Source organism: Lycium barbarum, chromosome 12, assembly GCF_019175385.1.
Source record: "Lycium barbarum isolate Lr01 chromosome 12, ASM1917538v2, whole genome shotgun sequence".
Classification (NCBI taxonomy): Eukaryota; Viridiplantae; Streptophyta; class Magnoliopsida; order Solanales; family Solanaceae; genus Lycium; species Lycium barbarum.
The window spans coordinates 101,786,308-101,803,667 of NC_083348.1; the positions used below are offsets into that span (position 1 = coordinate 101,786,308).

Sequence of the window (17,360 nt, forward strand, 5' to 3'; positions counted from 1 at the left end):
TACGCCGTGATGTAAGCGAAGAATATATAGCACACACAAATTTATAGTGGTTCACCCTCAATGTGAGAGCTACGTCCACGTTGCTGCTGCAGATCTTATTAAAGAAGAAATATTACAAGTGTTTACAACACTCAACCTCACAACCCCAATCCCAATTTCACTCAAGAATTTTTACTAAAAATTCTCTCAAAGACCTTCTCTTACTTAGGCCTTTCACTGAGAGTATTTCTCTTAGATTTTTCTCTTTTTGGGATGTGTTGTCTTCTTCAATTTTTTGGTGTGTCTAGCAAATGAGAAAGCTTCCCTATTTATAGGTATGAGATGAACCTATTGATGTCATTAGTGACTTAAGCAAGCACTTGACAATTTGCCAAAGACAAGGAAGATGTTTTCTTCCTACAAACAAGGGAAGTGTTTTCTTCCTCAAAACAAGGAAAGTGTTTTCTTCCCTAAAATAAGGGGATGGACCCAACACATGGTTCCAACGCTTTGCAGACTATGTCTCCACTATTGGTTTTTCACATAGCCGATCTGATCACTCTCTCTTTATTTAATGTCGAGGTTCTGACATTGCTTACATTCTGCTATATGTTGATGATATTATTCTCACAGCTTCCTCAGATGCCCTTAGAAAATCCATCATGTCTCTGCTTAGTGCCGAATTTGCTATGAAGGATTTGGGCCCTTTAAGCTATTTTCTGGGCATTGCTGTTACTCGGAATTCACACGGCATGTTTCTCTCTCAGAAAAATTATGCAGCAGATATTATAGAGCGTGCGGGCATGACTGCCTATAAGCCGAGTCAGACACCGGTCGACACCAAAGCCAAACTTGGTGCCACGGCCGGGCCTTCTTGCGATAATCCCACACAATATCGTAAGTTGGTCGGCGCGTTGCAGTACCTTACATTCACAAGACCAAACATCTCCTATGCAGTTCAACAAGTATGCCTTCACATGCATGATCCAAAGGTTGCACATATGCATGCTCTCAAACGCATAGTACGATACATTCAAGGTACTATTGAGTTTGGTCTCCATCTGTACAAATCCTCCATTGTCTCTCTTGTTTCTTATACAAATGCAGATTGGGGTGGTTGTTCAGACACTCGCCGATCCACATCCGGTTACTGTGTTTTCCTTGGCGATAATCTCCTCTCATGGTCATCCAAACGGCAACCTACTATGTCTAAGTCGAGTGCCGAGGCCGAATACCGTGGCGTCGCTAATGTCGTCTCTAAGTCCTGTTGGCTTCGCAACCTTCTTTTGGAGCTCTGTTGTCCCATCCGGATTGCTACATTGGTTTATTGTGATAATGTTAGTGTCATATACCTATGAGGTAACCCAGTTCAGCACCAACGCACTAAACATATTGAGATGGACATACATTTCGTACGTGAGAAAGTTGCCCGTGGAGAAGTCCGTGTTCTTCACGTCCCGTCCCGTTACCAGATCGCAGACATCTTCACTAAAGGTCTTCCGCGCGTGCTCATTGATGATTTCAGGGACAGTCTAAGCGTACGACAACCTCCCGCTTCGACTGCGGGGGTGCGATAGACTATGTAATAGTCTACGTAAATATCGTAAATATTAGGATAATCTTTTCATAATTAGCAAATGTATATTAGGCATGATCTCTTCCTTATGTATAGTAATTAGGTCCTATAATTTAGCCTAGTATTAAGCTGCTAGTTAGATACCTACTTTGTATATAATGACTTTCATACATCAATATAGATCACGGATTGATTTCCTACACTAGTATAAGTATTTGTTATTGGACCCAAGTTATGTAGAAAAATGTATGCTCGTGCATAAATAACATGCTTTGGCTCCTGAATTAAAACCTCTTACTCCTTTAATTTTCTTCCAAGTTTGGGTTTAATCTTTGTTTTTGTTTATAGAATTAGCTCTAAATAAGAAGAGGAATATCTAATTCATTACTCCAAAATGTATGGGGGGGACAATAAATTCATCATATTCACTTTGATTACTATGATTCTTTTCTAATCTTGAAATTTGTTTTCATAAAACACCATCAAAATTACAATTTGCACATACCCCTTTCTCTTTTTTATTTGTCAATCTTTTCCCAACAAACCCGTGACAATTCATCCAAAGAGCAATTCCTCCCAATGTAAGCCATTGCAGAATCACTAATCCCAGAGTATCTCCATCAGCATATGCCATGATCTGTAAGTAACAAATTAGGGTTCAAATTCTAAGTTTGTTTAAACTTTGGCGGCTAGTTAGTGATCTTCAACTCTTTGCCCCGCTTAGCAAATTTTTTGAAAAATAACCTCAACTTAAATATTACTTATATTGTCCATCACACATAAATTCTATATTTTCACCCCCAACTCTACTTTAAAAATCAAACTCCCCCCTCAACTTTGAACAATAATCCTTCTCCCCCCTTTATCCTAATTAACTTGTTTAAATTCCTATTTTACCCTTATATTATCAACTTGTCTTTTTTCTTTTATTTCTTTAAAATCATGATGATATTTTTTATCTTCTTAATCAAATTTCCTATAAGAAAATATATCATTTTCAAGACGGAAAAAGAAAAGTAAGAAATTCCAATTGATTATATAACTTAGTATCATTCTATAATGAAATAAATGAGAACAATAAGAATTTTTTTTATTAATAATAACCAAAACTCTAATATCTATATTTATACAAGTAAAAATAACTGGTAATAATAACTTTATAAATATGTTCAATGCAGGTAATACAAATTAATTAATAAAAACAGAGGTATATTCTATAACAAATTCCTAAAAGATTATCTATTTATAATTAAACGAATTTTAAATTATTATTTAAAAATTCTTCCATTAATGACAATCAAAACTCGTTTATATATTGACAATAGAGAATACGATATCAGTGAAACTTATGTATATGTGTGTGTGTGTACAGAACTATTAAGTTATATCCTCAATCATAAATATATTAAATATCAATCATAAATAAAGTTTTATTTAAGTTCATATTCTAAGTAGAATAATTCTTTTAGAATTTATAACAAAATCTAATGTTACTTTTGATGATTGATATTTAGGTAATATATATATATATATATATATATAATATATATATATATATATAATATAAAAAGATATTACATAGATGAGGGATTAAAAACGTCAAGGGTAAAAGAGACATTACATAGGATAAAGGGGGGAGAATGACTATTGTTCATAGTTGAGGGAGAGTTTGATTTTTAAAGCAAAGTTGGGGGGTGAAAATGATTTTCACCCTAAATTCTTATCATAATGTGAGCACAAGTTAATTTTATCAATGAAACAACAGTTTGTGACATTTAAATAAGTTCTAAAGATTAAAATATTACAATGTGTTGCCTATTAAAATAATAAAACAAACCGCAGTTGTATTAATTGGCTTGCTTTAAAAAAAAATTAATCATGATAAAATTCAATTGTATTTTTTTAATAATAATTTAATAATATATATCTTTCAATTAAAAAGGTGAGTATTAATTTGTGGATTATAAGTGTAAGAATTATTTTTCGTAGTTTCCTTTCATTCCTTGAATTGGTTAATATACAAAAATATTCTAACCTAAAATAGGAGAGTATAAAATATTACAAAATATTCTAACCTAAATAAGAGATTACAAAATATTACAAAATATTTACATAATCTATCACACCCCCGCAGTCGAAACGGGAGGTTTACGAACGCTGAGACTGTCACGAAAATCTTCAAAAAGGACCTGAGAAAGACCTTTAGTGAAAATATCTGCAATCTGATATCGGGACGGGACATGAAGGACACGAACTTGTCCCCACGCAACCTTCTCACGCACAAAATGAATGTCCATCTCAATACGTTTGGTGCATTGATGTTGCACCGGATTACCGGACAGATATATGGCACTCACATTGTCACAATATACCAACGTAGCCTTGCGAACCAGACACTGTAATAACAATAAAAGATTGCGAATCCAGCAAGACTCAGAGACAACATTAGCCACACCTCTATACTCTGCTTCAGCGCTAGACCGAGAAAGAGTTGGTTGTCGCTTTGACGACCAAGAAATCAAGTTGTCACCCAAAAATACACAATACCCCGACGTAGAACGACGAGTGTCCGGACAGCCACCCCAATCTGCATCGGTGTAGGAGACAAGGTCGGTGATCGATGAGGGGTAGAGATGCAATCTATGGTCAAGAGTGCCCTGAACATACCGCACAATTCGCTTAAGAGCATGCATATGATCGTCCCTCGGATCTTGCATATGTAAGCACACCTGTTGGACAGCATATGAAATATCGAGTCTCGTGAAAGTGAGATACTGAAGAGCACCTGTGAGACTACGATAATGAGTGGGATCCTCATAAGGAGCACCCGAAGTAGCACTGACCTTCGGTTTTGTGTCAGCCGGAGTGAGAGAGGGCTTGCAAGATGACATACCCGCGCGATCAATGATTTCCTCGGCATACTTACGTTGAGAGAGGAACATCCCCCCCCCCCCCCCCCCTTGTGACGGGTCACAACAATGCCAAGAAAATAATTCAAAGGACCTAAATCCTTCATAGCAAATTCGGAACCAAGCCTATCTGTTGACACCCAATTTTGTCCCTCCTTTATTTGAATTTTATTTACTCAGGCTTCTAAATTATTGACGAGCTAAATACTTTATTACTATTTATTGCTACTACTATTAATATCGCTACTTTTATTTTTTTTAACATTACGAGCATTACTTTATCACAAATTTTAAATGTTCGTCATCGTTTCATCTTCGGGTTTGGATTCGTTAAATTAATTACAAGACAACATTTTGTTAAATCCTCATTTTTTTTCTACATATTAATTATTAATTGTCTCCACATAGTGTATATTATACCAGTTATTAAATTAAAAGCCCACACTTTAACTAATTCAGCCAACAACAGACCAGCCCAACAACGGACCAGCCCAATTCCATTTTTTCACCCGACCCGATCCGGCCCAACCCCCTTATTTCTACCCTAATTCCCTATCTCTCCTCCCTTTTCCTTTTCTCCACTTCAGCCGCCCCTCCCCAACGTCTCTTTCCTTTCACCTCTCTCTCTCTCCTTCCCTTTCGTCTCTCTCTCACGCCTCACGCTCCCTCCACTCACTGTTGTCCCCCCACGCATCACGTTCCTCTCCACTTCCCCTGTTCCCCCGCTCCTCTCTCTCCTCACTCTATAAAGGGAGAGGGAATTTTCAGTATTGAGGGGCGGAGATTTCTTGAGTATTTTTAGAGGATCTGATTAGAGTGTTTTAAGGGAAGAGGATTCAGTGTTTTGAGGGGATTTTGGGAGCAAAAACCTAACAAAAACAAGCAAGAACAGACCGGATAATCACAAACACAAGTTTCGGTCTTTTCAAATTTCCCCATAAATCCTTAGATTTTACTTGATTATCATTCCAACTTTAAGACTATCAAATATTCATTTCTGTCTTGGTGGACTTCGGCCACGACACAAATATTCGAATATATTCGAGTGAGGTTCGGTTCGCTCGTGTTCGAGCGTAGATTCGCGACTTCGACATCCCAGTTCATTGCGCGCAAAACAGGTAAATTTCGATACATTTATCACTCGTAATCTTTAATTTCTGTTTGTTTAAGATTTTAGCTTATTCTGCTATATGCTTAGTGGTTATGAAGTTCTTTGTCGTCGCGTTATTTGTTTGATGTTTGGATGCTGTTAGGATAGAATAACAATCGCTAAAAGGAATTTAAAAGATGTACACTGTGGTTTGGATGCTCAGACCGAATTCACATGACTTAGAACTTACTTAAAAGTCGAATATATATAGGATATACTGGGGATACCAAAGCAAGAAGAAGGTATACATTCAACATACACCTGATATACAAACCCTAATGTGTATATTTGGGGTATATTGTGTATACGATTGAAGCAGGTCGGCACTGCCTCTCTTTTACTCTATTTGTTCAAGTAATATACACCGATATGTATGTATCTGCTTGGGTTAGATACGATGAAATGGTTATATGTACTGAATTACTGGTATTCATATTTATGTTAACTCCTCTTCCTATTTCAGTCAGATTATCTGTTTTAGTTGCTAGTTTAGGCGTATTCATGCACGTTTTAATTCCTGTTTTACTATATCGATATGCTGGTTGTTGGTTTAGTTCATGTTTGGTGTTAGTTCAGTATGCCTCTGCCGTTTAGTGGAATATTGGTCCTCATTATGTTTTTTTGAATAATATCAGTATAAACATGAGTTTCAGGCATAAATTATTGTCCTAGTGTGTACTCCAAGTAGTTGGGATCAAAGGGATCTATTATGAATAATTAGTTAAGTTTCAGCTCTTTTCTTAGCAATTTAGAGGAAACATAATGACACATGATTATTTAAGCTCAATCTAGGTTAATAAGAATGCTACAGACTGAAATTTCCCCTTTAAATGATCCTTAGTTACTGCCTCGACATTTCAGTCAATTACATTTTGATTGCTGGTAGTGTTTGGTGTTTGGCGTTTGTGGTTATTTGCGATGTTCTTAGTTTCATAAGGCTGGTTTTGTTTAACTTCATCACATTGTTGTTGTTTAGCCTTATATGTACTGGAAGATTAGCATTGTAGATTCTAATAGGTCATTTCCATATCTTTGATTAAGTTACGAATTAGCTTAGATAAACAATCTGCTGGTTATGGAATCTGTGTTTCGGGTCCTAATCAACATCTTGAGTCATCTTGTTAAGTTTGTGATCTTCTTTGGTTTGAAATATGATTTATATGATTAACTAATTAACCATGAGTCTGTTCAGTCCAAAGTTTAATCCAATTGTGTCTGTTAAAATTATGTTCAGTCATATGTGATAAAATGCAGGGGCTAAATATATATAGTTGCACTGTATGCCCAGTTCTGGTCGAAACCATATGCGCTTAAATGTTATTGTCTTGTGTTTAGGAATCATCAAATTGTTTGGTGAACCAACATACATCCCTCTCTAAGTTCTGAATGTTGAAACTGTTCAAAAAAAAAAAGGAAAGTGCATGAATCCTGAATTGGTTTAAACACAGTCTATAGCGATTTTAAAGGAGTCTGCTGATCTGGTCTATTTGCTTGCCTAGATGACTTCTGTCGAAATATTGGACAGGACCCTCGCGAGAGGAATTTTGCTTTGTGAACCTTTACTTGCATTCATGCCTCATCTTAGTTTATAATAGCTGAACCATGCCTCCAAACTTTGAGTATTGTGATGAGCAGATCCTCCTCATCTCTATATTTTTATTTTAAAGAACTTTTGAGTGCTAACTCTTTCGAGTCCTTCCTGTTTATTCAGTATTTTTTTTATTTTCCCATGAATGAGTTTGGTCCTTGTTGCGTGAACTGTCTACTCTTGGTTGGGCGAAGCTCTACGAAGAATCCAGTTTCTTTTATTATGGATGGATTAGTTTTAGCTGTTGGTATTTCTATTCGTCCTGACCTGACAGATCTAATTTGTTCATGACTACTTAAGATGGAGTTGCCTTTGTTCACAGAAAAGTTTATCTGAGATTAAGTGACAAGATATATTTTTTTTTCTTGCTCATGAATCGTAGTGTATGCTCCCTTAATCCTTTTCTGTCGAAAATGCCGATTGAAATAGTTAAGTTTAATCACTAAACTTTGAGACTAATGATTGATATACACTCTTATTTTGGGAATGTGGCTTGGTGAGAAATATATGTTTCAGCTGCTGTTTTAACGGCAGCAGCCCTTTTGTTTGGTATGAATCGGCTTTAAGTTGGAGCTTTAGCCTATTTATAAGCTGCTGTTTCATAGTATCGTCAAGATTAATTTCTTTCATACGCGTTCTAGTCAAATCTGTTGAGTTTATCATATGATAATTTTATGCTAATCTTTATCTTTTCTTTTTACATGTACACCTCGGAGCGCAATGGAGTCTTCATAAAGACTTATTATCCGAACAGTCTCATTTTGAGACTATACGGCATTTGAACTTTGCATGCGTCTTGCTATTCGGCTCTCATTCCCTCGACCTTCATCCGAACAAAAAAAAAACAAAGAGAGTGGTTAGCCAAACGGCAAACCATTGAAAACTTTACTCTTCTATGGGAGACAAATGTGGCTTTAGTCATCTTATTTTCATTCTCTAACGCTTGTTTGTGTTCGGTGTGACTAACATTTTATCTAGCTGTGTGATTGTGATAAATACTTAATTGCTCATTTTTGACCGAGCCTATTTATATTAGGGTGTCTCAATAGCAAATTTAGGTCTTAAATTAAACGAAGTTTAACTGTTCCTCGTAGCCTATTTGGCATTTTTTTAGTTAGAAAGAAAGATATGCTTCCGAAGCATCATATAACTTTACACATTGACGTCAGCTTGTTTTGAGAAATAAGAAAAACGAACTAGTTTTCGTGGATAACCATTTTACTTTAGCTCCTTTCCAATATTTGAAACACGTATTTGTTAAAACAACCTTTGCACAGTTTATATTGAACTAATTGTCTTTCTATAAAACCTTTTAAACGTTTACTAAAATTAATCTTACAAACAACTGTTTTAATTTGTTAGTCAGCGTAATTTGTTTTCTCCAAATATTTATGAAACATTGCACCATCTTGCGTTTTCTTCAGTTTATTTACAACTAAGCTCTTTTATACAAATTATTATTTTTCTACAAGTCTTATTTTAAATAACCTACTTATATGTCTATCTATAACTTTAGCAATACTTATAAAACTATTTTCTTTTTCTATAATATTTACACTTAGCCTAACTATTCGCAAGTCCGGTCGGTTAACCATTGTTAATGGGTCTTAAAGGATGCATAATACCTTCCCTTTAGACTAATTGAACCCTTACTTAGAATCTTTAAATTTCGCAGACCTTAAACAGAGCTAACTTTAAATATAACTTTAATAAACTTTAGGTGTCCTAATTCACCATAAATAATTAGGTGGCGACTCCTTTAAAACCAACAAAAACAGGAATCTCCGATACGTCATACTTCTACTTTAACCCGGTTAAAATGGGGTATGACAGCTTGGCGACTCCGCTGGGGATTATTTAGGTTCTAACCATAACAGACTTAGTTTAAATAGGCTTTGTGTGCTTATTTGAAATTACTTTATCATTTGTTAACTGTTTTTACATGCTATTAATTGTTTGCTTGATATAAACTGTTTATTTGATATAAACTGTTTATGTGTTACTGTTTTGATAAAACTGTCATTCCGTTCATATTTCCTCCACTTCTGGAAAACTCACACATAGTCACACACTTAAAACGGCTTCGCGGTTCGCGCCCGTTCACTACTAAATTACCCCTTTAGTTGGATTGATCTTGTGGATTTAGTCGATCGGCGGTGCAGTCGACGGCCACAGACTTTCCACTCCCAAGTTGTCCTCTTGGGGGAACCTTGTGTCATAGGAAAACAACTCTTAGTCAGCCTAAGATAGAGCTAAACCAACACCTTTATTAGGAGCATACTTTTCATGACCTAGGAGGTTTAATACCCTTGGTGTATTAAGCCCATTAGATGACTTTACCCAAACGTCCAAGCGGGTTCACGACCCCAAGCGACAATAATCATACTTTATATGCACGTTTGAAGGATAACTGTGCCTAAATATTGACTATTTGCTCTAATTAATTAAACTTTAGGAGGGAGGGAATGACTAACGTTTCTATGACAGGTATGCATTTACATTGGAGTACAATGAATGACGAAGATCAATGACATCACAAAACAGAGCTTAAATTTAGACATAGGAAATTGTATTTACTTTACTTAGATTAGGAAACACTTTATGTTGTACTCATATGACATGTAATAAATATTACACTACTTTTGTACTTTATTTTGGGGAAATAGAATTTGTTTAATCAATCAAAGCAATGGGATGACGTATTATGGCACACTTTACCCTTCAAACAAACGTTAGGCCTACCTCTGGCACAAAGAGGTCACATGCATATTAGGACGCGTTATTATTTTTTTTGATATAATCGTTTACATTTGTTTGACAATTTGTTTGACTTTATTTGACAAATTATTTGCTACATGACTTACTTGACTCTATGTGATCATGACTTTACCTACTTGACTCTATGTTATGGGACTGACATCATTTTGCATTTTTATGTTCTTATATCCCCAAAAAGAGTTGATTCGTGTCGACACCAAGACACTGACCATCCGGGATGCCAAACCAGGAGAGACTTTGAAGAATTGGATTCTTACTCCAGGAGTCTTGGTAGTTTGAACATATAGAAAACTTTTGAAATAACACGATTTTAAAATTGAGGTTTGAATCATGCTCAAGACTTTTGTTGCTTTGCCTCATCTTTTGAAACTTAATTGCAAAATCTATAAATGCATTTCCGATTTTCCTTAATCATCTATTGCTATTTGTACTTTATTTATCAAATCTGCCAACTCTAAGATTATGACATGAGATGAAGACAACATACATCCTGAGAGAGTAACAAAAAAAAACTAGGGGACAAGACAAGATTCCATTCGAAAGAAATTGAAATAGCCGATAGGTGATGACATAAGCTTGAAAGCTAGCAAGTCAAGAAGACATTGAAAGACAATATTAGGTTAGACAGCCTAGTTTGCAACCCTTCCTTTAACAACAGTACGAACTACGCTTGACCTGATTCCTTGGTGGATACGTAGGCAGCCCACATAGGAACTCGGTCATACTAGGTTAGAATTTTTCCCATTTTGCATGCGTTACGAACTACGTTCCGACCTGATTCCCGGGGCGGGATACGTAGGCAGCCTACATAGGGTTCGGTTGCGCTATAACAGAAAATCTAAAAAAAATCATTACACAAAGAACCACACAGGGCCTGATTCCCTCGGCGGGATTCGTATACTATCAACATACAGATCCAACAAACCTTTTACCGTTTAGCCATTTACGGGGTTCAGTTGCATTATAACATAAAATCAGAAGTCCTTATGTAAGGAGAATTACACATGACTTGATTCCTTTGGCGGGATTCGTAGACTTTCAACATACGGGTTAGTCATAATTAGGTAGAAAACCAACAAACCTTTTACCATTTACACAACAGAACTACGCTGACCTGATTCCCTTGGTGGGATACGTAGGCAATCCACATCGGGTTCGGTCCCTTTATTAAATTCTCAAACCATATTTTATGAACCTTACGAACTACGTTCCGACCTGATTCCCTTGGAGGGATGCGTAGGCAACCTATACAAGGTTCGGTCACACCACAACATAAATTTAACATACCCTTCTGAACCCAAAACTGGGGCATATTTTGAAAATATATATAGACAAAAGAACGGTTGGACATCGACAAGATTGAGGCTACCAGATAGGAAGTATTATAGACCAATTACTTTAGAAGTGTCACAATCTGAAGTTGGCAGAAATATTTTACAACTTACATACATATATTTACACATATATATTTCCTTATATACATATACTTACATATATATCTTTCCTTATATATACACTTACATATACACTTTTTAAATGAAACACTTTCTTTCAATCATTTTCACTACTGTTCATCTACCGAGGCTTGAACGGAGATCTCAAGATCCAAAAAAACAAGACGAACGGAGCACCAACAAAGTCAAGCTTTGAGTCAACACGAATCAACTTCCCCCTCCCAAACTAAGAATTTTTCTTTGAGTGCAGGAACCTAAAAGCGCGAGATCAACAGTCAAGTCTATCAATCATGGCAGAAAAGCATCCTTTGGCCCATTGTGGCCTCGCCTCAAAAGCCATACGGCTTTACTTCCAACTTTATCTTTTAATTTATTTTATTTTTATCACAATAATTTTATGACTTTATATACCTGTTTTTGTAGGTTGACGAGATTGAAGGCAAATTAAATCAGGTTTACGTGTCCTGAATTTGACCTGTCACGATACCATCAACATCATAAGCCAGACGGCTATTCCACCACTTTACTCCATACTTTATCAATTATTTTATCATATACTTTACCAGCTTTAACCATTTTACTCTGAACTTTGCAAGAAATCATTGTTAAGTTTCCAAAGACAGCTGAAGGCATCTCCCAAGACCGCTGGAGGCATCAATATCACACCCCGAGGATAACTATACATTTTAGGCTCGTCCGCCTTTAATAGGACATCATTTTTTCAAAAAGCATCGCATTGCATATGCACTACTGATTTTCAAATGCCCCGCAAAGGGACAATATCATTGTTCACAAACGCACAACACTTTAGGCTCGTCCGCCTTTAATAGGACAATTAGGCTCGTCCGCCTTTAATAGGACACTTTAGGCTCGTTCGCCTTTAATAGGACACTTTAGGATCGTCCGCCTTTAATAGGACAGTTTAGGCTCGTCCGCCTTTAATAGGACAACTTTAGGATCGTCCGCCTTTAATAGGACATTTTAGGCTCGTCCGCCTTTAATAGGATATCATTTCTTTAAATGCCTCACACGGCATATGCATCATGTCCTCGAAAATAACCGGAGACATATCATCAAGTCCCCGAAGACAACCGGAGGCACATCATCAAGTCCCCGAAGACAACCGGAGACATAGCATCAAGTCCCCGAAGACAACCGGAGGCATAGCATCAAGTCCCCGAAGACAACCGGAGACATATCATCAAGTCTCCGAAGACAACCGAAGGCATAGCATCAAGTCCCCGAAGACAACCGGAGACATATCATCGAGTCCCCGAAGACAACCGGAGACATATCATCGAGTCCCCGAAGACAACCGGAGACATATCATCAAGTCCCCGAAGACAACCGGAGACATAGCATCAAGTCCCCGAAAACAACCGGAGACCCATCATTAAGTCCCCGAAGACAACCGGAGACATCGCATGGATATACGGCCTCATCTGCATAAGCCAAACGGCTATACACTTACTTTACTCCTTGCTTTATTTCTTTATTTCATCATCTACTTTACCTACTTTAACGAATTTACCTTAAATTTCGCAGATATCATTTATCGTCGAGTCCCGGAAGACAGCCGGAGGCCTTATCACTATCATCTTCAACTGCAACTAGAGATATTATTGCATCCTCAGCATACGCATCACACATTCATTCAAGTCCCTGAAGACAACCAGAGACAGCATTGGCCACACGGCTTCATTTTCATTCCCACACACATATTTACTATCATTTTACACTCTTTATAATTTTACACTCTTTATAATTTTGACATAAATTTCAGTTTTGGCAGAAAGTACAACCTGCAGAGACACAGCACAACGTGGAACTTTATCTTACGCAGTGAACTGGGGCAAATATGCTAAAGAGGAATATCAAACTCATAAGCAAAGGTCACGGATCTACTCTCGAACTCTATTTCGCCTATGTGCACAAACGTGTGCTACGTAGGTTAATTTCTCTTTCACATCCTCTGCTAAAACTCCGCTAAATCTACTCTTTTCACAATCTCATATTCCTTTCTACATCCCCAGTGTCTCCATAACTCAACACTGGGGCATTTTTGAAGAATTTACATCGTGTCTAGTAGAGTCCTACTTATGGGTGTGTTGTGCACCACATTTATAATTAGGAGGTTAAAATGGGGTATGACACTATCCATGATGGAACGACGGAGAGCGTCTGAGGATGCAGTGAGTATAATATCATCAATATATAGTAAAATGTATGCCATTTCAGTCCCCGTATGGTAGATGAACAAAGAATTATCAGACCTGCTATTAGAGAAGCCAATGAAAAACACAAAATCTACAAATCGTCTATACCTAGCACGTGGAGCCTGCTTAAGCCCATAGAGAGACTTACGCAATAGGTAAACATAATCAGGATGTGTGCGATCCCGAAAACCCATAGGTTGATGCATATACACAGTTTCCTTGAGCTCACCGTGAAGAAAAGCATTCTTCACATCCAGTTGATGTATAGGCCAATGCTTTGACAAAGAAAGACTAAGAATAGTGCGAATAGTTGCCGGTTTCACCACCGGACTGAACGTCTCACCACAGTCAATGCCAACCTGCTGAGTTTTGCCATCACCTACAAGTTGGGCTTTATGCCTCTCAAAATCACCATTAGACTTTTCCTTATGAGTAAAAATCCACATAGAACGAATAACATTAACATTAGGTGGACGGGGGACCAAATCCCGCGTCTTATTCGTAACAAGAGCATCAAATTCATCATTCATATCCATTTTCCAATTCGGGTCACGAAGAGCGGCCAATGGGTTACGAGGTAGAGGAGATTTCGTAACCGAGGTATGTAAGTTAAACTGACGTTTAGGCTTGACAATACCTCGTTGGCTGCGGGTGACCATGGTGGGACGGGGAGTGGGGATAGGCGGCTGGATAGTGGCATGAGGAAGGGGGCTGGCAGTCGGGCTAGGGGCCTGGTGGGCAGCCTGCACGATAGGCGGTGCAGCAAGAGGAGTGGCGGAGCATAGAGAAATACGGGGGGGGACCAGCTGGGGCTGCCGCACCGTGGGGCCAGCAGTGGTGACGGGAGGCAGTGGAGAAAGACTGCTCGGCTGGGCAGAGGGCGGGGAGGGGGCAGGTCCAGATTTTTGGAGGTGATGAAAAATATAAGGGGAGATCCCTTCATCCAAAAAATCGTATGTATGGGATTGAGGAGTAGGAAAGTTAGCAAAGGGAAACCGAGTCTCATCAAAAATAACATGACGACTAAGGATGATCTTATGTGATGATAAGTCATAGCATTTGTAGCCTCTATGGTTTGATAGGTACCCCAAAAATACACAAGGTGTAGACCGGGCCTGCAACTTATGAATTGTAGTTGACGGGAAAAGAGGGTAGCACAAACACCCAAAAACCCGAAGGTGAGAGTACATAGGTTCCTTTTGATATAGAGCATGGAGGGGAGACTTATGGTTCAATAACTTGCTTGGTAAAATATTGAGTCGGTAAGTTTCCATTTGCAATGCATGATGCCAAAAGGAAGGTGGAAGAGAAGCGTGGGCAAGAAGAGTCCGCACGACATTATTGATAGACCGAATCTTCCTTTCGGCCTTCCCATTTTTTGAGGACGTATGAGGACAAGAAAGACGAAAGACATCCCATTCGACTCACAAAGACGCCAAAAATCATTATTCTCATATTCTTTCCCATTATCACATTGGACATTTTTTATTTCTCGTTCAAAATGCGTTCGAACATGGGCCCGAAATTCTAAGAACTTAGCAAAGACATCAGATTTCCTAGCTAAGGGAAAAGTCCACAAATATTTTGAGAAATCATCCAAGAAAAGAACATAATATCGATAACCCATGGAACTTAAGACAGGAGAAGTCTATAAATCACTATGAATAATATCAAAAGGCATACACGTGTTCGAATTAGACGGAACAAAAGGCAACTTAATATGTTTTCCAAGCACGCAAGAACGACAAATATTAGAGCAACTAGAATTATTACATTCAATGCTTTTATTGATCCTAAGAGAATTCAAAACTGACGCTCCCGGGTGACCCAAACGATCATGCCAAAGAGAAGAAGACAAAGCAGCAAAGGTGGATGGAGAATTGGCTGTGTTTGTGATGGTGGTGGTGATGGGATATAGATCGCCCTGGCTCTCACATCTCATTAGTGGCATCCCCGTCTGAAAATCTTTCACAGAAAACCCATATGGATCAAAATTAACAGTCACAGAGTTATCAGTAGTGAACTTTCTAACAAAGATTAAATTTTTAATGAGTTTTGGGGCGTGAAGGACATTTTTCAACGATAAAGGAGGGTTTGGGGGAGGCAAATGAGTATGACCACAACCGTGAATTGGAATTGAATGACCATTACCAACAACAATACCATGATGATGATTGCTCAAATTAGAATAAGACGAGAGATTACCATTCGTGGATGTCATGTGAGATTTGGCACCGGTGTTCATGTACCACTTCTGGTCCGGAGGATTCATAGTCATCGTATGCATTGCTGATTCGATGTCCGTTGGAGCATAAGATGGGGCATACATCTGCTGGTACGGGGCAGCAGCAAATGCCTGCTGCGGAGGCTGGGGAGTAGGGCCGAGAATTCCCGGCTGTTTGGCCGAGGGGCCTTGCGAAGACGTCGGCCAAGTTGACGGATACGGGCAAGGTGGCACGGCCCATTGTGGCATCCATCTCCAAGCATAATTTGGAAGCTGCCACGGGTGAGGAGACGGGTGACGCAGCCAGCTGCCTGGCGGTGGCTGGGAATTTCCGTCACTGTGACCACGGCTGCCGCCACGGCTGCCTTTGCCGCCACCGTTTCCACGGCCAGCGCCGTTCCGACGGCCAGAATTGCGGCCTTTGTTGTTGTTATTTTTTCCCCTGTTAGTCACAGCATGACCAGACGAGTGAGTATTATCAAAAATAGAAGTCGAACCCTCGCCACCTGTGGCAGCCACCATCGCCGAAGGAGTAGAGTGGACCGTCTGCATCGCCTGTTCTCGTTCCTCCAGAACGATTGATGAGCGCGCCTCGGTGAAAGGAGGAAATGGTTTGCTGTGGCGAATCTGCATTCCCACACCCTTGAATGCGTCGGTGAGACCCGAAACAAGCTGAAGAACAAGGCGGGAATTGGAAACCGAAGCCCCCACATTTTTTAACTGATCGAAGATGCTCTTGAGCCTTTGACAATACGCAGACGTGTTCGGGAAGTCTTCCATCCTAGTTGTGGAAAACTCTTGTTCGAGCATAACGGCACGGGAGTTTTGATGGTCTTGGAAGATGTCACGCAAGCGATCCCAGGCTTCCATGGCCATTGCTCCAGGTTCAAGAATAGTAGCAAGGAGGTCATTCGAAATCGTGGAATAAATCCACTGGAGCACAGTCGCATCAAGGGTCGACCAAAGTTCTTTGTCGTCATCGGAGGGAGGGGCTACCTGCTTCCCTTTCTCCGGTGCGATGATATGGTGTATGACCCTATGGGATTTGGCGTGGATTTTAAACAATTCCGCCTATGTACCGTATTGTGCATTCTCCATTTCAAGAACCACAGGAATGTGATTACGGATGTTGGAGACGGCGAAAGCGGGGTGGGAGGATGATTTTGAGTCGGACATGGTGGCGGAAAAAAGGGTGGCAGGCGCGACGGAGCTAGGGCAGCGGAGAGGAGAGAGGAGAGGGAAAAAAAGAAAACCCTAGACTGTTGATACCATGTAAGAATTATTTTCCGTAGTTTCCTTTCATTCCTTGAATTGGTTAATATACAAAAATATTCTAACCTAAAATAGGAGAGTATAAAATATTACAAAATATTCTAACCTAAATAAGAGATTACAAAATATTTACATAATCTATCAATAAGAATGACTCTTTATAAGCTGGAGGAAAAAGTTTGTGAACAATTAACTAATAAATAACTTGTAATAT

The 17,360-nt window shown here is 38.8% G+C and overlaps 1 protein-coding gene across 1 annotated transcript; it reads right to left on the bottom strand.

Moving 5' to 3' along the window:
• Positions 1-5,262: 5,262 nt before the first annotated feature.
• On the bottom strand, positions 5,263-16,750 carry LOC132624740 (uncharacterized). Its single transcript, XM_060339469.1, has 2 exons — positions 15,856-16,750; positions 5,263-5,333 (listed from the first exon to the last, which is right to left on the bottom strand). The coding sequence occupies exons 1-2, from the start codon at positions 16,748-16,750 to the stop codon at positions 5,263-5,265; spliced, it is 966 nt and encodes a 321-aa protein (XP_060195452.1).
• Positions 16,751-17,360: the final 610 nt, after the last annotated feature.

Excerpts from the sequence above, each read along its gene's own strand:
- LOC132624740 (XM_060339469.1), bottom strand. The coding sequence starts at position 16,750 with ATGGCCATGGAAGCCTGGGATCGCTTGCGTGACATCTTCCAAGACCAT. Across the intron at positions 5,334-15,855 it reads TCACATGACATCCACGAATG|GTTTTTGCTCCCAAAATCCC; the intron begins GTAATCTCTCGT and ends TGTTTTTGTTAG.